At 34.9% G+C, this 24,574-nt stretch overlaps 1 protein-coding gene across 1 annotated transcript; it reads right to left on the bottom strand.

Annotated features, from left to right (window-relative positions):
- Nucleotides 1-288: 288 nt before the first annotated feature.
- Nucleotides 289-24,467, bottom strand: LOC121371857 (RWD domain-containing protein 1-like). The gene is made up of 7 exons (XM_041498065.1): nt 24,287-24,467; nt 13,869-13,952; nt 13,140-13,267; nt 10,277-10,420; nt 3,060-3,189; nt 2,511-2,573; nt 289-424 (listed from the first exon to the last, which is right to left on the bottom strand). The coding sequence occupies exons 1-7, from the start codon at nt 24,357-24,359 to the stop codon at nt 342-344; spliced, it is 705 nt and encodes a 234-aa protein (XP_041353999.1). The 5' UTR covers nt 24,360-24,467; the 3' UTR covers nt 289-341.
- Nucleotides 24,468-24,574: the final 107 nt, after the last annotated feature.

Here is a 24,574-nt window from a genome sequence, read left to right as displayed (position 1 = left end):
ACAGTTAAAGACACCTTTTCCTAAACACTTCAAGTACTAAATTTAATAAACAATAATAGTGTTTGCTACTTAAAACTGATGCCTGCTGAAAACTCAGTTTCTCACAAAACACATAGAGATTAGCGTCTTACTGTTACTGGTATTGCCACTATTATCACACAATAAATAAATCACTTTTGATGCATTTGTCAATAAAAAATACTAGGACCGTGTTATTTTAATATGTACTGGTACATATTACAACATTTAGAAATAATTTTCTGATTCAGTTTGTAAAAAAAAAACATCAAGTTTTGTACATTTATTTACATAATTTTATAATACACTATTTAAAATATATATCATCCTGCATTTTCATCATCGTCAAGGTCCAAGTCGTCCATGTCTTGAAAGAGAGACTCGTCAACTTCCACAGAGTCAGTGTCTGGAAAATAAAACAATATCATAAACACATCTACAGTCACTTTCATGTCAGGATATATTACTTAAGAAAATCTGTTCCATTATTTATATTAAACAGACACCAGGATATATCACTTGGGATTCATCTTCATTAACTGGACTGGGTTTATTTTGTATCACACAAAGAATATTGCATACAATTTCTATTCCATTAATTTTAACACATATAAATGATATTATATATAGATGAAATGTCTCGCAGTTCAAGATCATACATTGATAATACTTCATTTCGAAGGAAGGAATGTTTTGTTTAATTACACACTCAAATCATTTTAATTACTGTTATATTGAAAGAAAGAAAGAAATGTTTCATTTAATGATGCACTCAACACATTTTATTTACGGTTATATGGCATCAAACATATGGTTAAGATATTGAGAGAGGAAACCCGCTGTCGCCACTTCATGGGCTACTCTTTTCAATTAGCAGCAAGGAATCTTTTATATGCACAATCCCACAGACAGGATAGTACATACCACAACCTTTAATATACCAGTCATGGTGCACTGGAACGAGAAATAGCCCAATGGGTCCACCAAAGGGGATCGATCCCAGTACTGTTATATTGCATCCGACATATGGTTAAGCACCACACAGAGAGGAAATCCCAGTACTGTTATATTGCATCCGACATATGGTTAAGCACCACACAGAGAGGAAATCCCAGTACTGTTATATTGCATCCGACATATGGTTAAGCACCACACAGAGAGGAAATCCGCTGCCACCAATCAATGGGCTCACCAACAGGGATCAATCCCAGTACTGTTATATTGCATCCGACATATGGTTAAGCACCACACAGAGAGGAAATCCCAGTACTGTTATATTGCATCCGACATATGGTTAAGCATCACACAGAGAGGAAATCCCAGTACTGTTATATTGCATCCGACATATGGTTAAGCACCACACAGAGAGGAAATCCCAGTACTGTTATATTGCATCCGACATATGGTTAAGCACCACACAGAGAGGAAATCCGCTGCCACCAATCAATGGGCTCACCAACGGGGATCAATCCCAGTACTGTTATATTGCATCCGACATATGGTTAAGCACCACACAGAGAGGAAATCCCAGTACTGTTATATTGCATCCGACATATGGTTAAGCATCACACAGAGAGGAAATCCCAGTACTGTTATATTGCATCCGACATATGGTTAAGCACCACACAGAGAGGAAATCCCAGTACTGTTATATTGCATCCGACATATGGTTAAGCACCACACAGAGAGGAAATCCCAGTACTGTTATATTGCATCCGACATATGGTTAAGCACCACACACAGAGGAAATCCCAGTACTGTTATATTGCATCCGACATATGGTTAAGCACCACACAGAGAGGAAATCCGCTGCCACCAATCAATGGGCTCACCAACGGGGATCAATCCCAGTACTGTTATATTGCATCCGACATATGGTTAAGCACCACACAGAGAGGAAATCCGCTGCCACCAATCAATGGGCTCACCAACAGGGATCAATCCCAGTACTGTTATATTGCATCCGACATATGGTTAAGCACCACACAGAGAGGAAATCCGCTGCCACCAATCAATGGGCTCACCAACGGGGATCAATCCCAGTAGTTATATTGCATCCGACATATGGTTAAGCACCACACAGAGAGGAAATCCGCTGCCACCAATCAATGGGCTCCTCTTCCAAATTAGCAGTAAAGGATGTTTTATATGCAGCATCCAACAGATAGTATACCCTCTCCCCCTGGTCGAACCGCTGGACCTACCAGGGAGAAGACCAGGGGGAGACATGCCTGAACCCTAGTGGATATAGGCATTTAAAAACTGGTTTCAAGTTCAAGATAGTATAGTACACACCATGGTCTTTGTTGTGGAGCACTGGCTAGAATGACAAATAGCCCAATGAGCCCACTGATGAGGAACGATCTAAGATGAGGCAAGTATTTTACCACCAGTCTATGTCCCACCCAATACTTCAGTCTTCTATGATATATTTTAGAAACCCATGCTTCAAGTCTACATTTACAAGACAGAACAAAGACCATTACACATACCATCTTTCAAAAACTGAACATCAGATTCATTCATGGTAGCATCTTGTAGGAACATTTCTTTGCCTGGCATCATAAAAATAATTAACGATGAACATGATCTTACAAACAAAATACAATAGAAAATACAATTACAAATGGACTAAGAAGTAAAAGTTAATATTTTAATAATTAAAGCTGCAGCAAGTGATAATAAGAGCTTTAAGGACTAATCTGACATTTTCACAAACTAATGAAAAATAATATAATAAATATAATTACCACAAAGTATATAGCAACAACATTTGATTTACATACCTTGTTATACACAGAAGTTATTAAACACTGTAATAAAACCCATCTTACTAAGTGATTATTTGTTGTTACACATGCTAAACTACAATAAAATCTGTCTTACTACTAGCTTGTTACACACAAAGTCATTAAAACTGTCATGAAACCTATCTTACAACTAGCTCATTGTTGCACATAGCAGCTATTAAAACAATAAAAACTATCTTACTACTAGCTTATTATATAGCAGTTATTAAACCAGTAACAAGAATTCCTTACCACTTAGTTTATTGCTAGCTTGCTGTTCTGTCTGACTCCTGAGTCTCTTCAACTCGGCCATTTCTGCGTCAAACTTGGTCTTCCAAGCAACAAAGTTTTCTATCGTGACCTTTGTGCCCTCAAAACGTTTCTAAGAAAAAGACAAAAATATAATGTTTAAATTTAGAGAAAAAGAAGAAGAAGAAAAAGAAAAAATAATCCAGCTATTAAAAGATTCTCCCTCAAGTGACTAGGACAATGTACTCGTATGTCCAGTCAATTTAAAATTATGATGAAGCCACCACAGACCAACCATCTTGAATTTGAAAATCTAAATATTTTATATCAATTAAAATACAGGACTCACTCCAAAGTTACCCAAACATAGAAGACAAAATTTCAAGTCAGTGTGTGTTTGATTTAAATGCAGAACAGTTTCCCATTCATTTAGGCACTCTACAAAGTTTTCACATTTTTACTGTTAAATCATACACATTTTAAAACCCACACAGAAAGGCAATGACTATTTGTCCAGCTATTTTAAAAACATTTAAGACTGTGTTATTTAATCAGGTTTCCTTGAGTGTAAACTTTAACAGTAAACATGATACAGAACATTTAAGACTGTGTGTTATTTAATCGAGTTTCCCTGCATGTACACTTTAACAGTAAACCTGATACAGCACATTTAAGACTGTTATTTAATCAGATTTCCCTGTGTGTACACTTTAACAGTAAACATGATACAACACATTTAAGACTGTGTTATTTAATCGGGTTTCCCTGAGTGTACACTTTAACAGTAAACCTGATACAGCACATTTAAGACTGTGTTATTTAATCAGGTTTCCCTGCGTGTACACTTTAACAGTAAACCTGATACAGCACATTTAAGACTGTGTTATTTAATCAGGTTTCCCTTGTGTGTACACTTTAACAGTAAACCTGATACAACACATTTAAGACTGTGTTATTTAATCAGATTTCCCTGAGTGTACACTTTAACAGTAAACCTGATACAGCACATTTAAGACTGTGTTATTTAATCAGGTTTCCCTGTGTGTACACTTTAACAGTAAACCTGATACAGCACATTTAAGACTGTGTTATTTAATCAGATTTCCCTGAGTGTACACTTTAACAGTAAACCTGATACAGCACATTTAAGACTGTGTGTTATTTAATCAGGTTTCCCTGAGTGTACACTTTAAAAGTAAACCTAATATAGCACATGTATGACTGTGTTATTTAATCGGGTTTCCCTGTGTGTACACTTAACAGTAAACCTAATATAGCACATGTAAGACTGTGTTATTTAATCGAGTTTCCCTGCATGTACACTTTAACAGTAAACCTGATACAGCACATTTAAGACTGTGTGTTATTTAATCAGGTTTCCCTGTGTGTACACTTTAACAGTAAACATGATACAGCACATTTAAGACTGTGTGTTATTTAATCAGGTTTCCCTGAGTGTACACTTTAACAGTAAACCTGATACAGCACATTTAAGACTGTGTGTTATTTAATCAGGTTTCCCTGAGTGTACACTTTAACAGTAAACCTGATACAGCACATTTAAGACTGTGTGTTATTTAATCAGGTTTCCCTGAGTGTACACTTTAACAGTAAACATGATACAGCACATTTAAGACTGTGTGTTATTTAATCAGGTTTCCCTGAGTGTACACTTTAACAGTAAACCTGATACAGCACATTTAAGACTGTGTGTTATTTAATCAGGTTTCCCTTGTGTGTACACTTTAACAGTAAACCTGATACAGGCCTTTCCCCAGGAATTTTTAAAGGCGCTTACATATATAGCATCATTATAACACAAAAATCAAGCCAAAAGAAGTAGGGTAGTGGGTTGAAAACAGTTAAGTGTTTGCCTTCAATCCATCAAATCATGTTGGGGTTGTTGTGGGGGTTTTTTTTTTGGGGGGGGGGGGAGGGGGGTTAAAACTTAAAAAAAAAAATAACCCATCAATTCCCCACCCCCAACAATTTCATAATTTGCAATATGTTGTTGCTGTTGTTTTCAGCATCGTGTTAAATGCTTGTCACCTCACAGTTTAACAAATACATATCTAGCATTATCTAACAAATATGATTATTGAAAACTAATTCAGTGTACGTTTAACTGCAATTTGCATAAATACTGCATGTTCATTTCCTGCGATCGCGATCTCAGTGCCTGCTCTCGACCATAGGTACAAAATTATCAAAGACAAAGGAAATAATGAAACTGCAGTTAGGTATTCATTGATGCAAACAACTATTGTTTTTCTACACATTTACATCGAGATTTACTTCCGTGTAATCGTATTGTTCATGTCCGCAACGATGTCTCTTGACACGTGGGTGTCAGCTGACTCTGAAGCATGACGTATATTACGCCGAGAGCTTTCCTCAGTTCAGCCAACGAACGTTCTTCCTAACGTTCGCGAACTATTTGATTGGTGTCCGTCGTGTCCATTTGGTTTAACGTGAAGCGCACAAACCAGTGTAGCGAACGTTTTGTTTTCGCTCGGTCTGGCTGAACTCAGCCCTTGGGATAGCCGACATGTCTTTCGGCCCTGAACTGGCATGTGTATTCAAATTGACATGCAGTGTCGGTTTGTTTTTATTACTTTGGTTCAAAGACTTTACAAAATTAAAATAATGGTGACATGTTTTACTCAAGAAGTTCACCTTCAAAGATGTTTATTCAATTAATAGGTATTTTCTTTGATTTGTCTTGATGCGTAATTCCCAAGCATACAGACATTATTACAACAAGCAGTTATCTGGCGGATTAGTAGTAGCCGATCACCTGTACCACGTGACCAACACAAGCCCGCCGACAATTAAAACGGTGCGATCACTGGACCTCAAAGTGAACATTTAAAGAATTGCAGAGATACCAAATGGAAGTGTAATAATGTGTGGTGAATGACGTTACGGATCACAGCTCCATTGTTTTGTATACATGTTACAAGTTAAGCCGACACGGTCCTGCAGTTAAGGCGCTTACCAGACATGAAGGCGCTTACTTGGCTGGCTAAGGGAGCACGGGCCGTGTCGGCTTATCGCTCTAGGGAAACCCCTGTGATACAACACATTTAAGACTGTGTTATTTAATCAGATTTCCCTGTGTGTACACTTTAACAGTAAACATGATACAGCACATTTAAGACTGTGTGTTATTTAATCAGGTTTCCCTGAGTGTACACTTTAACAGTAAACCTGATACAGCACATTTAAGACTGTGTTATTTAATCAGATTTCCCTGTGTGTACACTTTAACAGTAAACCTGATACAACACATTTAAGACTGTGTTATTTAATCAGGTTTCCCTGAGTGTACACTTTAACAGTAAACCTGATACAACACATTTAAGACTATGTTATTTAATCAGATTTCCCTGTGTGTACACTTTAACAGTAAACCTGATACAACACATTTAAGACTGTGTTATTTAATCAGGTGTCCCTGTGTGTACACTTTAACAGTAAACCTGATACAGCACATTTAAGACTGTGTGTTATTTAATCAGGTTTCCCTGAGTGTACACTTTAACAGTAAACCTGATACAGCACATTTAAGACTGTGTGTTATTTAATCAGGTTTCCCTGAGTGTACACTTTAAAAGTAAACCTAATATAGCACATGTATGACTGTGTTATTTAATCGGGTTTCCCTGTGTGTACACTTAACAGTAAACCTAATATAGCACATGTAAGACTGTGTTATTTAATCGAGTTTCCCTGCATGTACACTTTAACAGTAAACCTGATACAGCACATTTAAGACTGTGTGTTATTTAATCAGGTTTCCCTGTGTGTACACTTTAACAGTAAACATGATACAGCACATTTAAGACTGTGTGTTATTTAATCAGGTTTCCCTGAGTGTACACTTTAACAGTAAACCTGATACAGCACATTTAAGACTGTGTGTTATTTAATCAGGTTTCCCTGAGTGTACACTTTAACAGTAAACCTGATACAGCACATTTAAGACTGTGTGTTATTTAATCAGGTTTCCCTGAGTGTACACTTTAACAGTAAACATGATACAGCACATTTAAGACTGTGTGTTATTTAATCAGGTTTCCCTGAGTGTACACTTTAACAGTAAACCTGATACAGCACATTTAAGACTGTGTGTTATTTAATCAGGTTTCCCTTGTGTGTACACTTTAACAGTAAACCTGATACAGGCCTTTCCCCAGGAATTTTTAAAGGCGCTTACATATATAGCATCATTATAACACAAAAATCAAGCCAAAAGAAGTAGGGTAGTGGGTTGAAAACAGTTAAGTGTTTGCCTTCAATCCATCAAATCATGTTGGGGTTGTTGTGGGGGTTTTTTTGGGGGGGGGGGGGGGGGGGGGGGGGGTTAAAACTTAAAAAAAAAAATAACCCATCAATTCCCCACCCCCAACAATTTCATAATTTGCAATATGTTGTTGCTGTTGTTTTCAGCATCGTGTTAAATGCTTGTCACCTCACAGTTTAACAAATACATATCTAGCATTATCTAACAAATATGATTATTGAAAACTAATTCAGTGTACGTTTAACTGCAATTTGCATAAATACTGCATGTTCATTTCCTGCGATCGCGATCTCAGTGCCTGCTCTCGACCATAGGTACAAAATTATCAAAGACAAAGGAAATAATGAAACTGCAGTTAGGTATTCATTGATGCAAACAACTATTGTTTTTCTACACATTTACATCGAGATTTACTTCCGTGTAATCGTATTGTTCATGTCCGCAACGATGTCTCTTGACACGTGGGTGTCAGCTGACTCTGAAGCATGACGTATATTACGCCGAGAGCTTTCCTCAGTTCAGCCAACGAACGTTCTTCCTAACGTTCGCGAACTATTTGATTGGTGTCCGTCGTGTCCATTTGGTTTAACGTGAAGCGCACAAACCAGTGTAGCGAACGTTTTGTTTTCGCTCGGTCTGGCTGAACTCAGCCCTTGGGATAGCCGACATGTCTTTCGGCCCTGAACTGGCATGTGTATTCAAATTGACATGCAGTGTCGGTTTGTTTTTATTACTTTGGTTCAAAGACTTTACAAAATTAAAATAATGGTGACATGTTTTACTCAAGAAGTTCACCTTCAAAGATGTTTATTCAATTAATAGGTATTTTCTTTGATTTGTCTTGATGCGTAATTCCCAAGCATACAGACATTATTACAACAAGCAGTTATCTGGCGGATTAGTAGTAGCCGATCACCTGTACCACGTGACCAACACAAGCCCGCCGACAATTAAAACGGTGCGATCACTGGACCTCAAAGTGAACATTTAAAGAATTGCAGAGATACCAAATGGAAGTGTAATAATGTGTGGTGAATGACGTTACGGATCACAGCTCCATTGTTTTGTATACATGTTACAAGTTAAGCCGACACGGTCCTGCAGTTAAGGCGCTTACCAGACATGAAGGCGCTTACTTGGCTGGCTAAGGGAGCACGGGCCGTGTCGGCTTATCGCTCTAGGGAAACCCCTGTGATACAACACATTTAAGACTGTGTTATTTAATCAGATTTCCCTGTGTGTACACTTTAACAGTAAACATGATACAGCACATTTAAGACTGTGTGTTATTTAATCAGGTTTCCCTGAGTGTACACTTTAACAGTAAACCTGATACAGCACATTTAAGACTGTGTTATTTAATCAGATTTCCCTGTGTGTACACTTTAACAGTAAACCTGATACAACACATTTAAGACTGTGTTATTTAATCAGGTTTCCCTGAGTGTACACTTTAACAGTAAACCTGATACAACACATTTAAGACTATGTTATTTAATCAGATTTCCCTGTGTGTACACTTTAACAGTAAACCTGATACAACACATTTAAGACTGTGTTATTTAATCAGGTGTCCCTGTGTGTACACTTTAACAGTAAACCTGATACAACACATTTAAGACTGTGTTATTTAATCAGGTGTCCCTGTGTGTACACTTTAACAGTAAACCTGATACAGCACATTTAAGACTGTGTTATTTAATCAGGTGTCCCTGTGTGTACACTTTAACAGTAAACCTGATACAGCACATTTAAGACTGTGTGTTATTTAATCAGGTTTCCCTGAGTGTACACTTTAACAGTAAACCTGATACAACACATTTAAGACTGTGTTATTTAATCAGGTTTCCCTGAGTGTACACTTTAACAGTAAACCTGATACAGCACATTTAAGACTGTGTTATTTAATCAGGTTTCCCTGAGTGTACACTTTAACAGTAAACCTGATACAGCACATTTAAGACTGTTATTTAATCAGGTTTCCCTGCATGTACACTTTAACAGTAAACATGATACAACACATTTAAGACTGTGTTATTTAATCGGGTTTCCCTGAGTGTACACTTTAACAGTAAACATGATACAACACATTTAAGACTGTGTGTTATTTAATCAGGTTTCCCTTGTGTGTACACTTTAACAGTAAACCTGATACAGCACATTTAAGACTGTGTTATTTAATCAGGTTTCCCTGAGTGTACACTTTAACAGTAAACATGATACAACACATTTAAGACTGTTATTTAATCAGGTTTCCCTGAGTGTACACTTTAACAGTAAACCTGATACAGGACATTTAAGACGTGTTATTTAATCAGGTTTCCCTGTGTGTACACTTTAACAGTAAACCTGATACAGCACATTTAAGACTGTTATTTAATCAGGTTTCCCTGTGTGTACACTTTAACAGTAAACCTGATACAGCACATTTAAGACTGTGTGTTATTTAATCAGGTTTCCCTGAGTGTACACTTTAACAGTAAACCTGATACAGCACATTTAAGACTGTGTTATTTAATCAGGTTTCCCTGAGTGTACACTTTAACAGTAAACCTGATACAGCACATTTAAGACTGTGTTATTTAATCAGGTTTCCCTGAGTGTACACTTTAACAGTAAACCTGATACAGCACATTTAAGACTGTGTGTTATTTAATCAGGTTTCCCTGAGTGTACACTTTAACAGTAAACCTGATACAGCACATTTAAGACTGTGTGTTATTTAATCAGGTTTCCCTGAGTGTACACTTTAACAGTAAACCTGATACAGCACATTTAAGACTGTGTTATTTAATCGGGTTTCCCTGAGTGTACACTTTAACAGTAAACCTGATACAGCACATTTAAGACTGTGTGTTATTTAATCGGGTTTCCCTGAGTGTTAACTTTAACCAGGGTAGAGCTATAAAAGCACCTGTTCCGCCTCCTCCTCCTCTCTCTCTCTCCGATTCTTCTCATCCTCCACTCGCTTCTTCTGTTCTTCCACCAGCACCGTCATTCTCTCCTGAACGGCAGACACCAGCGTGAAGACCATCACCATCCCCAGGTTCTCTTCCACCTAGCAAAGAGAAAACACCTCTCAGTCAGCTATCACTCTCATGTCAGTGTATCTCGCATATGTCAAATAAATGTGAAATATTATATTTATTACTAACTAGGTTAACACACACAAACCTGTTTGTTTAAATAATTCAGTGTTTAAATTAGTTGAACTGTCTCACTACTGGATTAATGTTTGACAAAATCCATGTTGAGAGGCTACAAGTTTATAACTTTTACTAACGTTTTCACACAAATGTTTTTATAAATACATCAAATAATGTTCATATGTGAAAAGGTAAGTACAATTTTTTGTCGGTTTTTCTAATTTTTATATTATTTTAGATTAGTTAATTTGATTTTGAACAATTGGGATTATAGCTGTCCGGTATTTACAGCCATTATTCCCAATTACTAGGTTTTTCTGACCTCATTTATTTTTGGAAACTATTCATATCCAAACATTTTTTGAATTTTGTTATTGGTAAAACAATCAAATTTATTATCAAATTAGCTATCACAATCAGCTGTTGATTCCTCAAAATGACCGTGATGCTCTACCAATGTTGTCTAGCGAAAATACTTGCCGAAAACCACCTTTTCAACTAAAAATTCCCATGTACATCTCACACAAAAGCAAAAAAACAAAAGTGGACATTATCAAGATTAGTCGTGATCAGTGTTGTTCTGTTACTATTTCGGTCAGTGCCGTGTGCAAAACGGCAGAAGATATGATTGAGTGCATGTACTGCAGGGTTAAAAATTAGCAGTCGCACGGTCACCCGTGGCAACCTTTGGTTAAGGGCGACTACGAATTTTAGAAAGGTGGTCCGTTGGGAGACCACCGATTTTAGTGTCTGGCGAGTATGGTACTAGTTAAAAAAGAAACACATTGATACTGAATTGAATTTGACAAAAGTCTATGTTGGCGAGAACTACAGATCTGGCAGCAGAAGACAAAGAACATATAAAACATATCAATTTATTGTTTTAAACCCATACTGTCTCAAATAACATTTTATTGGGGGTAAAAGTGCAGTGTAAATAAAAACAAAACTTCTTTACAAATTACCATCAAACTGCATAGGTTAACTCTTTTTTTGTGATACAAGTTTAAAGGCAATTGATGGAACATCCAAGGTAATCTGAATGACACAACCATAATACATGACCAGGGCCGTATCTCTGCACAAAGCATAGTCGAATGGGCGTTTTGCAAAATAGGGGATGATTCCATGGATTTCTATCTAGGAGAACAGCCACTCCTGAGGAAATCATTTGCTGGGAATTTCAACCCCCCCCCCCCCCCCCCCCCCCCACCCTGCATCACCACAAAATTTATCCCATCCCTCTTGCATTGCCACAAAGAGGACTGCCACTCCCATACTAGTTTACTAAACCATGCGCAGTTCTACATTTGGTCTGTTTGTACTGCATTACCTTTTACCCTATATTAAAATTAGATTTAATATGTTTAATTTAATGGTACTTTGTAAAGAAACATGTTTGCTTATACTAGTGCTGCAACGATAAACCGGTATACCGGGATCATTGATCAGCTCGATACGAACCGCAGTTTTGCATATCGCGATTTTTATACGCTATTTTTGTTCCTTGTATCTTATTTGACTTGAAATAGGCAAACAAACAAACAAACAAAAACCACATCATTTTATTAATCGGTGATGACAGGAAATGTAACAATCACGTCAAGCGTAGTCGGCTTACTTGTTAGCATACGAAGTGATAGGTCAGTTATACTTGGTTCTAACTGCTTAACAAAACGTGTTAACGATAATTACAAATACATTTTTTGTTACTTACACATTATCATTCATTGTTCATTTACGTTGGAATACAGCTACGGCTATCATTTTCAAAGAAATAAACCAACAAAATAGAATCACACTTCGCTGTTTTTTCACTGAACTCGGAATACTTCGGCCGATCGTTCAAAATACCTCGGCTAATAACCTCGGCTCTGGTTCAGTCGATCTACCGAAACATTGCGACTCAATACGTACATTTCCATGTCAAGCGAGCAGCATCGGAAAAGCCCGATAGTGAGGATTTCCGAATGTGACAATTTATAAATAGTTTGACCCCGTCACACCGGTGTTCTAGTAAACTAGTATTGTGTTAAAAAAAAATATATATGGCCTAAAATATTTAACCTGACAGCTGAAACTAATAAAGATCATTAAAAAGTTATGCCTTCTGTTTTCATTAAAAAAAACAATCCATAAATATTAAATTTAAATAATATCAACTATATTGCAATACAGTTTCTTATATCACAATATATCACAATACGGTTTTCACCGTATCGTTGCAACCCTACACATGTAGCTTATACTGGATTTCTTTTTCAATTTTTTTTTTTTTTTTTTGAGTTAGTATGGGTTTAAAACTTAATGACATGTTTTTATATGAAGTTTTACTTTATTCATGAAGTTAAATGTCAATTCATCGGTTTTTTTTAACGCAAATGGTTATTATTCAACAAAAAACACTATTTTTAATTTTAGCTGTGCAGTTAAATTCCAATGTGATAATTGGAGGGCTAGTTGAATTTGAGAAGGGCCAGTAATATTTTTCTTCAACTGACCCTGCTGGCGACCTTGGTTTTCATGTTAATTTTCAACCCTGGTATTGTATGTAGTATACGGTGTGTCGGCTTGTGTGATATTGGACGAAGTATGTCGCCTGCAATAGTGAGAAGCTTAACACACACAAACCTGTTCATTCAAGTAATTCATGAGCTCTTCAATCTGATCATCCTCCAGGTTGCTGTATTCAGTAATCTCTATAACCGGAGCTTCATCCGGGTATTTCTCCCCCAGTGAGAACTGTATCGTACAGCAGGCTGAAACAAGAATAAACAATCCATTTAAATTTTAACCCAAGAAAACAGTCCACCTCGGAGGATGCTTTAGTAGTCTCACTAATGATGTCCTAGTACCAGTGTGGAAAGGAAATATTCAAAACAAGATACTGTGACATAACGTTTGTTCATGGTGGTCTAATTTCCATGTACTTTGTGGACCAGAGCAATCAACAAATTTAAGAACACAACAAAAGTATAATACATTGATCTGTAAATATAATATGAATTTATGATTCTTCCACATATTTCAATTACAAATGGGAGTTTTGTTTTTAGTAAAACCATGGAAATTTAAGCCCATGAAAAAGATTTGACAGCATGTAAAAGTTCTACTAGTGGAAATACATGTGACTACAAATATGAATCTTTATTGAAGTGTCAATTACTTTATACGATTTCCGCACATCAATACAATATATGTCTATACATGTACATGTATAAAGGATATGCTCAAATTAATAATACTGAAAGCAATATTGATAATTGTTATTAAAATTAAGTATGCATAAAATCTAGTATGGCTTTTTAGGCCTTGACTATGAACTTTTTTGGTTTAACAAGCACAATGTTTTCGAATTACCACATTTATCTTCATCATTTTGACTCTCTTCATCTTGGGACTGAACATTAATGGTGAATATAAAGCTTGGTTCTTCTTTGATCACTGAAAGTAACAAAACATCAATAGAAATATGTAGAATTATTCACTAGTCGAGATTCATGTTCAATAAAGAGACACTTACCAGGTTAACTACGGTCTACTCTCGTTATAGTGGCATTCATTATAACAGAATATTCAGGTTCTGACACTTTTACTTGGAACAACCGTGCATCAGTCTACTCTCGTTATAGTGGCATTCATTATAACACAATATTCAGGTTGTGACACACTTTTACTTGGAACAACCGTGCATCAGTTTTAGTCTGATCCTTACACTGGAATATTCGACTTCCAGTACCGGCAGTAACATTTGGTAACAAACATATATTTCCAATGCATTGTTTGGTCTTAGGAGGCAAGATGGAGCTCAGTCGCTTGATTGCTCGCTTGATTGCTCGCTTGAGGCGCTTGCACCGCAAGGACACAAACCACCTCAGTGTAATTAGCAAAGTTGTTTTGTCTAACAGCTGCAACTCTGAACAATGTTTTTCAGTGCAGCTGGTTCTGGTCGTAGACAACTTGCACAAATGAGCTTATCTGCGGTTGATAGTGCATGCCGATTAAATAAAATGAAGTACTGTTTAAGACATGTTGCATTTTTTATATTAAATGTTTGATTGCTAGCGAACACAAGTTTTACTTTTTATTAGTCATGTTTTGTCGTACAGGTTATGTTGTAAATCTGGGTCACGTGGTTGAGTGCATTTCCACAAAGTGGGTGCATTGATGAGGGCGGCTTTCTGGAGTGACCAACTGATTGTACCAATTAACACTAATTTCCAAGAATTTTTATGAATGTTGCCGATTTACTTTACAGTAAATTGAGATATTTAAACAAAAAAAATCTTATTGAAGTTAAATAAAAATATACTGCGTCCACAGTGACGCACGTGTATGCAATATGGTGCGTCCCATCCTTGATTGCTGCACCACGGACCCGGGGTCCCAGGTCCGTGAGAACCCTGAGGGGGATGCTGTACACAAATGTTTATATGTGAAAAACTAGAAGTAACAAATTTCAAAGAAAGTCACCTTAAACATACACAGGATGAAATTGCTAGACATTTCAGCATAGTCTGTCCCACCCTCCTAAAACAAACATTTTTTGGTAAATAATTTCAGTTTGGTTTGACGTAAGACAAGTAAACATGTTTTGGAAATAACAAAAATAAAACCCACCATTTTTTGAGTCCAATTTAGAAAACAATTGTCTCAGAAATAAATAACTTGTAGTAAATTCCGTAGTATGAAAAAAGTGTTCCCTGGCGGAAGGACTATAACCAGGTTGACAGTTGGAGACATTTTGCGAGAAATTATGTTACGTAATATTCGGATTGTTGTGGAAGCTAACAGTATTGTTATGTGTGTGTGTGTGTGTGCGTGCGTGCGTGTATGTGTCTATATATATATATGCTATTCCACGGTTACTCGCATTACATTTTTACCATACTAATTCTTTTGATTTGCTCAGGATTAATAATTATACATTCAACACTTATTTTCTTTATTACATTTTATTAGTTGAATAATCAATGTATATTATAAAAAAAAAGATGAGGAAATATGATGATTAGTTTTCATACTGTGAATGTGTAAACATCGTTTACTCTCCTTATACTGTAACAGCTATGATAAAAGTGGATATATTGATGTATACAAATGTAGCTATGGTGTTTAGATATCTTTATATCATAAGAGTTTTGAAATTGTACAATTAATACATTTTTGGTTATCAAAATAGTTGGTTACTCGCATTATGGTTACTCGCGTTACAATTTGCCCGCTATTTGGTAATGGCTAAAAACTTTTTTTTTTTTTTTTTTTAAAGAAACGTAACAGTTTTTAAATGTCAACTTTTATTGAAAGAAACATCAGAAAGCCACACAAATCAACTGGGTAAATATATCCAACAAATTAAACTTACAACAAGTTAAGCAATGAATAAATTAACCATTTTGGTTTTTTTAAATTAAAAATATGTTTTGGAAGGATGTATTAAATAGTTGGATTTTATTTCAACAAAAATTAACATTTCAAAATGAAGAAGAAATTCTAAGTTTGAACATTTGGAATAATAGTAATATACTAATAGACAGAAAACCTATATTATATAAGAATTTCATTGAAAAAGGCATTATATTTTTATATGATTTACTAGATAGCGAAGGGCAGTTTATGAATTATAACACTTTTAATGCAAAATATAAAATACGATCAATTTTTTAGAATATGCGTCTTTAATATGTGCAATCAAATTATTTATACGAAACAAAACAAATTTAAATAAACAAACATACAAAGTGCCTAAACATCCAGTATTTCCTTCGAAAATAAAGCTTCTTGCGAAAAACAAATCGGGAAGTAGAGAAATATATAAAGTACTGAATAATGCTACTGTAGTTCCTACATCACAACTGAAATATTCTCGTGAAGGATGCTGTTTTCCTACTTCAAAATGGGCAAAGTATTATAGTCTTCCATTTATGATTTTGAAAGACCCAACTCTACTATGGTTTCAGTACCAAATTTTACATAGGATTATACCAACAAATTAGTTTTTATATAAAATAAAGTATAAATAGCTTCCATTACTTTAAGTTTTGTAATCAGCAACCAGAAAGATTGCAACACTTGTTTTATGATCAGCAACCAGAAAGATTGCAACACTTGTTTTATGATTGCCTTAAAGTCAGTGAACTTTGGAAAACTATAGAACAATGGTTACAGCAAAAAGACGAATATATTCAGCTTGATAAAAGTATGGTTCTATTCGGCAGCATACATACAAATCATAAATTTGTGAATTGGCTTATTCTCAATGTAAAGCATTTTACATATATATAGAATAAAACTTCAAAAGAATATACTTCATATAACTGGAATTAAAAATGTAATTACAGATAAATTACAAATAGAGAAATTCATACTATATAAAAACTGTTCACATAAAGAGTTTGATGAAAACTGGGCACCTTGGCAAAGATGTCTAGAAAATTAAACTTAGCCTAAATAGTTAAAAATAACTCCAATATAAGACACATACTGTTGGTGGTGGGGTTTTGTAACCTAAAAGCCAATAACGTTTGTTTTCTATATTTGGAAATATGGATTTTTCTTTTCTTCTTTTCTCTCTGTCTAATTTCTCTTTTATTATATATTTAGTCTGTCATTAATTTTGCGCTCCAAATTTGACTGTTTCAATTAAGTAGTAATTTTACTGAATGCACTTTATATTTATGTATCTATTGTAAGATAATGATTTCAGGGCCCCAACCCTGACATTATCAATATATAAATATCTGGGGCAATAAATATATATTTTTAAAAAAACCCAAAAAAAAACAATTAACCATTTTCGGGAATTAATGTCACTCTTTCAAAGATCAGTGCAGAGTGGAATGATATTGCCAACAGTTGTGGACATTTCAAATTTTTTACTTCTTTTTAGAGTTTTGTTTTAATTCAAATTTCAATTTTCTAAAAATGTACGTTAATTCCCAAAAATTGTTAATTTATTCATTGTTTATTGTAAGTTTAATTTGTTGGTAACATTTACCCATTTGATTTGTGTGGCTTTCTGACATTTCTTTCAATAAAAGTTTGAAATTTCAAAACTATTATTTTTCTTTATAATCTTTTTTTTTTAGCCATTACCAAATAGTGGACAAATTGTAACGTGAGTAACCAACTATTTTGATTAATTGATAAATGTATTAATTGTACAATTTCAAAACTCTTATTATATAAAGCTACCTAAACACTGTAGCTATACATCAATATATTCACTTTATTCAGATGATTATTGTAGTATACATGTATTTATGATTCATTCTTTATCTTATCACTGTTTTTAATGTATTACATGTAATTCTTTACAAGTAAGTGACTCATATTTAATAACTGAACAACTGAATAAATAAATTGATGAAAATAAAAGTGTTCTGTTTTTTTATTTTCTCTTATTTTATCATACAATGATAGATAATATTTTTGAAATGTGAAATTTTGAGTGCAATTGATCACGTTCACATTACTGTTCAATCCTAGATGTGTACAGGATAATTCTCAGAACTGAACATATGGGTACTTCGGCCCTATCCGCCATTGTTTATCACATGACGCGGTGAAACTTCTCCTTAGTTACGTATGGTTTGATAGTGAATTTAGTCAATTTCAGTCGATCATTTACATCAGTTAACGGCGAAGATGCCTAAAACATGTTGTGCAGTTGGCTGCATAAACCATAATTTGATGTTTAAAAAAATATCGTTTTACAAATTTCGAAAAGAAGAGACCAGACGCCGCTTCTGGGTAGAGGCACTAAAACGTGACAAACCTGATGCACACACAGTGTCGGACACATTGACAGAATGCGACTAGGTTGCTTGTCAACAATAACCGACGTTAATAGCAACGAAAATGGTTAATGCATGTGCATTGATAACATTTCCACATTATACTGTAAATAAAATGCACAATTCCATCTACTTTTATGAAGAAAAAAAAAACCCCGGATGCATCCAGTTCTTGAATAAAGAGTATACTCTTTTTATCATCAAATTTGTGTGGTCTTCATTTTTCATTTAATCTAATTTTAGGGTACAATCAAGCCATTCTCTATACTTGTATTTATTTTGCCATCTTCGGCTACTACATCTATTTATTTATTTTTATTTAAAAAAAAAAAAAGTATATGCTGTTAAATTGCACACACACACACAATAATAATAATTTATTATAAAAGTTCTTTTTTAAATTTTATTTTTATTTTGTGTGTGTGCAAATGTGTCTGTAGCAGGCCTGCAGTACGAAAATATAGGTTTTCTACTACTTTTTATATAAATATGGCTTCTTCCCCTACCAAGATTGTTCCTACTACTCAAGATTTTGCCCCTTACCCCTCCAGATATTGTACCTGTGGACGTGTAATAGCGCCAATGTATAATGTAGTAAACAATAAAGGTATACTTGTATCTTAGATACATACAAACATATATACATGTGTATTATATATATATATATACACACACACACATACATGTTTATGGGGTTTTTTTTATTTACTCTGTTATGAATCAATGTAATTTGGTGGTTGTTGCACATTTGTAGATTTTGCTTCTGTTCAAGTTAAAGGACTTGCCTTTTTGCATCTACATGTTGTTTTATAGTATTCTGCAGTTCTTCGGATTGTGTGTGTGTGTGTGTGTGTGTGTGTGCACACAATCTACTTCAGCAATTATCTGCAATAAAATGAATGGTCATCACCATATTTGATATTTGTTTTCCTTTCTAAAAACACAATTTCACATGGAGAATAATATGGCATTTAACCATCTCATTCATACATTTTCCTTGAATATGCTACATAAGTGCATCTATACAAGAGGTAATTTAACCCTGGTTAAAAGCAACTTAGGTTAAATATGTGTAGTCTAGCAAAAGGCATATTGATACAGATCAGTTTACTGACAGTCATGATAATTGCCCCATCTCCTTTCTCCACCTGTATCTTATGAAAAATTAGTTTTGTACATATTACAGTAATCTTTAATAGCACTGTGATCATGAAGCAAGCATGTAATAACAAAATAATTACATCAATGGGATTAGCACCAAAAACCGCAATAAACAGTCGGTCACAACCAGTCACGAGATTAAAGGTTTACTTATTAGCGATGATACCATTTATTGGTGATAATGAAGGAAGGACGTATGCTTTAATTAAAACAAAGACTTAGAGTTCATCTTTAATCAAAGGTGATACTATTTTTGCAAATATGAATACGCTGCAGGTATGCCTATATTTATCGACAAAAACAAAAAATTTAAGTTTAACGTATGTATACTGTTTTGCTGGGAAAAGCAGATGCTTGCGATTTGTATTGAGATATCAATATGTCATTGCTTACATGGGTAAATAAGAGTAAAACACGAAAACAAGACGAGGTAGATACGGACGACGCAGAGGTTACGGACACAGGTTCTTTCCCAGCTAAGAAGAAAGTTAAAGTGCGATGTTTTCAGTCGGCGTGGTTGAAGCAATTTAAGTGGCTAATTTGTGATGATGGAGGTCGACAGTTGTATGGGGAATTGTCGGGTCGCGTCGCCAACAGGCCTTTGTAAAATAGTACTTCCGTACATGAACGCTGAGAGACTTTACATGACATTTACATAAAGAGTACAGTGCTAAATGTATTTATTGTTGACTGTTAAATGTGTTTTTCATTATTATACAAGTAAATTGCTATTTTCATAATTGAAAATGTCTTGGTGTTTTTTGTCATGTTTATTATGAATGGGATGGGTATATAATATGTTATGGGAAGCAAAATGGTTTACACCGGTTGTCATACACAGTAGCTCAAGTTCAAGGTGAACCAATCAGCGTCGACGTTATTAATCGTTCAGTCGGCAACTTCTGTCAATAGTATCATTGAATTAGGTGTCAAGTTGGTTGTTCAACGACACTTATCAGGACGCGTCAATAAAACAATATAGTAAAGAACCATAGCATAATATGAAATGAATTAATATCTTCCTTATTAGAAACATCATTTAATGTACAGATAAGTAGGTGTTTTAATGTACGTTGAGGGATTGGGTGTACGTGCTGTCGGATATTTTACGAGCAGTAAAGTCCCGTAAAACGATAATAAACTATAAATTCATCAAGTAGGCCTATAAAATAGTTTGAAATTTTTTTAACCGGGGGGGGGGGGTTAGGCTACTAATTATGTCATAGGTGGGACCGATTGGCAATTTTGATTTTCCCCACCCCTGATATATATATATATATATATATATATATATCTATCTGTGTGTGTGTGTGTGTGTGTTAACCATTATTTACTCAGGTAAGTTTTTGTGTTTTATTAATAAATATACCATGTTAAACCCTATTATTAAAACAGTTATATTCGATGAGGTAACACTATGTTTTAGTAGGTTGTAGACCGTGACATGAAAATAATATGGGAGTTATTAATTGCTACCCTACTTAGATTATGGGGGGCAATTTAAAATATTAATATTCACATACTAAAGGGAGCTATATATTATTCTCCTTGAAGTTGAACTAATCTCAGGGGAGTGATGGATAGCTAGAAAGAGATATAACTCCCCTTAGATGACAAGGTCTGAGGTTGGCTATATTTTATTATTGCTATTTTCTTTTCACCTGCATTCAACCGGTAAGGAAGGCCAACATCATGAGATAATTTCACAATCTGTAAAAACTAAATCATTTCATTATTTCAAGAAACTGGGGTTTTTTTTAAAGAATAAAAGAATGTATTCAGTGGAACATTTTCACTGTTGCCAATACATCTATATAATAAGAATGACAATAATAATACTGTAATTTAAAGTTGTAAAGTAACAACTTTACAATTGTTTAATTATTACATTCTATTTGGAAATAAAATAATTATGTTAAATCCTAAAAATAATTATCTTGAATCTGCATATAAATTTTATTATTATACATACAAATTATATATTTTGTAGCCCACATCATAATTATTATAATATTAATAATTATCTTATCATTTCAAAGTTGTTAAAATTTATAATTAATATTATTTGAAAATTGCATCAACAAAAATTGTTCTGCCCAACCTGCCTCGAGTCAAGTCCCCTCGACAATATAAGCTATACTGAAACATGTCGGTAAAAAATATAGACTGTACTAATTCATATTCCCGTTGTTCATTTCATTTATATGACAACCCAAGCTGCTATAATACTCATAAGACATGCTGCAACTATGTGTTAGCTACAGAAAATAAATGACAATATGCAAGGCATGCAAAAAGTTAATATGATAACTTTATTCTATGTAAAACAGTAATCACTAAGGCTTTGCTTCACCCCCAAAGACCCGGATGATCGGTAACTAGGCCGTGTGACGTCACGCCGGTTCCGAGAATTAGTACAACTAGTAAATTTGTTATTCATTTATCAATACTTTATAGGTAGCAGGGCTCACCCTGGATCAAAAATACCTGTAGTCAAAATATTAGCCAAATGGAATTTTTATTAGCCATATTGAAAATGCTTTAGCCAAATTTGTTTTAGGCAGTACTGTATAGAGTATTTATATATGAATATGAAAATATATTTTTTTCAGCTAATTGTGTACAAACTGGATTAAATAGGAATAACAAAACCTCAATGGGGGTAGGGGCAGTTAATATATTACTTCGATTTTTTAGCGGGGGTGGGGTTGGGATGGGGTTATGCAATATCTTCAGAGTTTGAAGCCAGTACCCCATACACCCACCCCCACTTCTAAGGCCTATGGCATTAAATTAACAAACATACAGAAATATGGGGGTGGGTTGGATATTTATGGATGTTGTTTTTTTCTTCCTTTTTTTCCAAATAAAAATTCGAGAGCTTTTTTTTTTATATATATAGAGCTAATTATTTCTTTAAATAGCAATATTTGTTAGTTTGAATTGCTTTGTTTTTCTCTCTCTTTTTTTTAAGTGACCCATCAATTCCCCACCACAAACAATTTCATATTTTGTGCCATGTTGTTGTGGTTGATTTCAGCGTCGTGTTAAATTCTTGTTGTGATTTCTGCTTACAAAATACCTCGGCTAAGAATGCCGACTCCATTTATTAAAAAAATAAAAATAAAAAAATAAAAAAAATTCAATAAAATACAAATTTACGGTCTTTTTAAAATCCGTCTAACTTATTAAATGTCACCTAACAGTCTTACAATTTATATCTAAAATTATCTAACAAATATGATTATTGTAAACTAATTTTATTCAGTGTACATTTAACTGCAATTTGTATGATTTAAATGCTGCATGTTCATTTCCGGCGATCGCGATCTGCATGCGTTCTCTCGACCATGGGTACGAAATTAACAAAGACAAAGGAATAAACAAAAACTGCAGTTAGGTATTCATTGATGCAAATAACTATTGTTTTTCTACTGTTTAATGTCCGCAACGATGTCTCGTAACACTCGGGTGTCAGCTGACTGAGGCGTGACGTATATTCCACTGAGAGCTGTTCAGTACAGCCAACGAACGTTCTTCCTAACGTTCGCGAACTATTTGATTGGTGTTCGTCATGTCCATTTGGTTTAACATGAAGCGCACAAACCAGTCTAGCGAACGTTTTGTTTTCGCTCGGTCTGGCTGAACTCGGACCTTGAGATGGCCTACATGTCTTTCGGCCCTGAACTGGCACGTGTATTCAAATTGACACGCATTGTCGGTCTGTTTTTATTAGCCTACTTTGGTTCAAAGATTTTACAACGTAAAAATAACAAGTTACAGATTTTCCAGACATTGCTGTCATACATGTAAAATGCATGCCGTTAAAATTAATAACCGTGATTATTAAAATAAGCAAACATTATAAGGCCTACGCTGTATTCTGCATGACACCGTTTCTCGTTACCGGTCACGAGATCGCTATTACGCTAATTGAATATTTGGTAGTATTATTATGTTTGAGGTGTCGGATAGATTATGTAACCGTTTGTTCACATCAGAAGACAGAAAATGGCTTAGCCAGAATTTTAGCCACTTGCAAATTTTATTAGCCATTTTTTGTAAAAATTAGCCAATGGCTAATTTGGCTACCGACAGCGCGAGCCCTGAGGTAGGATTGTGAAATTGTTATAGTGGGCGCGAACATTGGTATGAGAAACGAAATCTGGAACTAAATTAATCTAGTAGGCACTGCTTAAACGCGGATTGCTGAAATTGATTTGCAATTGCACAAGTGCACACAAACATCGGTGCAATTTCGTACGAGAAAATGAAATGCGGAAGTAAATTCATCTAGTGGAATCACTATAATTGCTTGCAATTGCACAAGTGCGCAAAAATTGATGCAATTTCTTACAAGAAAATAAAACGTGGAAGTCCGGAATGCATTGCCTGGTTTATGTTCGGAAACAAAACTTTTTGTCGAGAACAAAACACCATTCTCGATATTTCTTACATGTGGTAACCTCCCGGTAACCTGAACGACCGTTCTCAAGTTATTTCGATGCCTGCTAAGCCTAAAGTAGTTTTAGGGATAGGGTTAGGGTTAGCCTTAATAAAAGAGCCTTTAATATCGAGGGCTACGGGTCTAAGTCTTTCCAACACAAAAATTTAGAAATATCTGGGCTGAAACGACTATGGTTATGGGACCGAAGTTGACAAGAACCGAAACGACTGGGGTCGATTTAGTTCATAAAAATAAACTCGAATGTAAATGTGCATTTACATTCGAGTTTATTTTTATGAACTAGAGTCGATTATGTAGGCTGCAGTCTGCAACCTGGATAAAGAAATAATTCAACATAATACACTGTTACAAACATTCAATTTCTTCTGGATAAATAGACTGCAAAGCTTCAATTTCATTTCTCTGTTCTTCTTTGTAATCTGTCATATCTGAATAGACCTATTTAGCAAAAGGTATTTATCAATCTCGCCCAGTTAGACAAAACCAGGTGGAAATTGGTATCGACTGGCCCACATTACGTGTGACATATAAAAATAAAGTGTGGGTATCAGCAGTCAGCTACCAGTTGACAACAGATTCACCATTCTAAAATCCTATTTCATTGGCTGATTGACAAATATTAACCATTGACGGGCGTTGTT

The sequence above is a fragment of the Gigantopelta aegis genome, chromosome 4 (assembly GCF_016097555.1).
Source record: "Gigantopelta aegis isolate Gae_Host chromosome 4, Gae_host_genome, whole genome shotgun sequence".
In the NCBI taxonomy this organism is placed as follows: Eukaryota; Metazoa; Mollusca; class Gastropoda; order Neomphalida; family Peltospiridae; genus Gigantopelta; species Gigantopelta aegis.
This window is presented reverse-complemented; position numbering and strand designations above follow the sequence as displayed.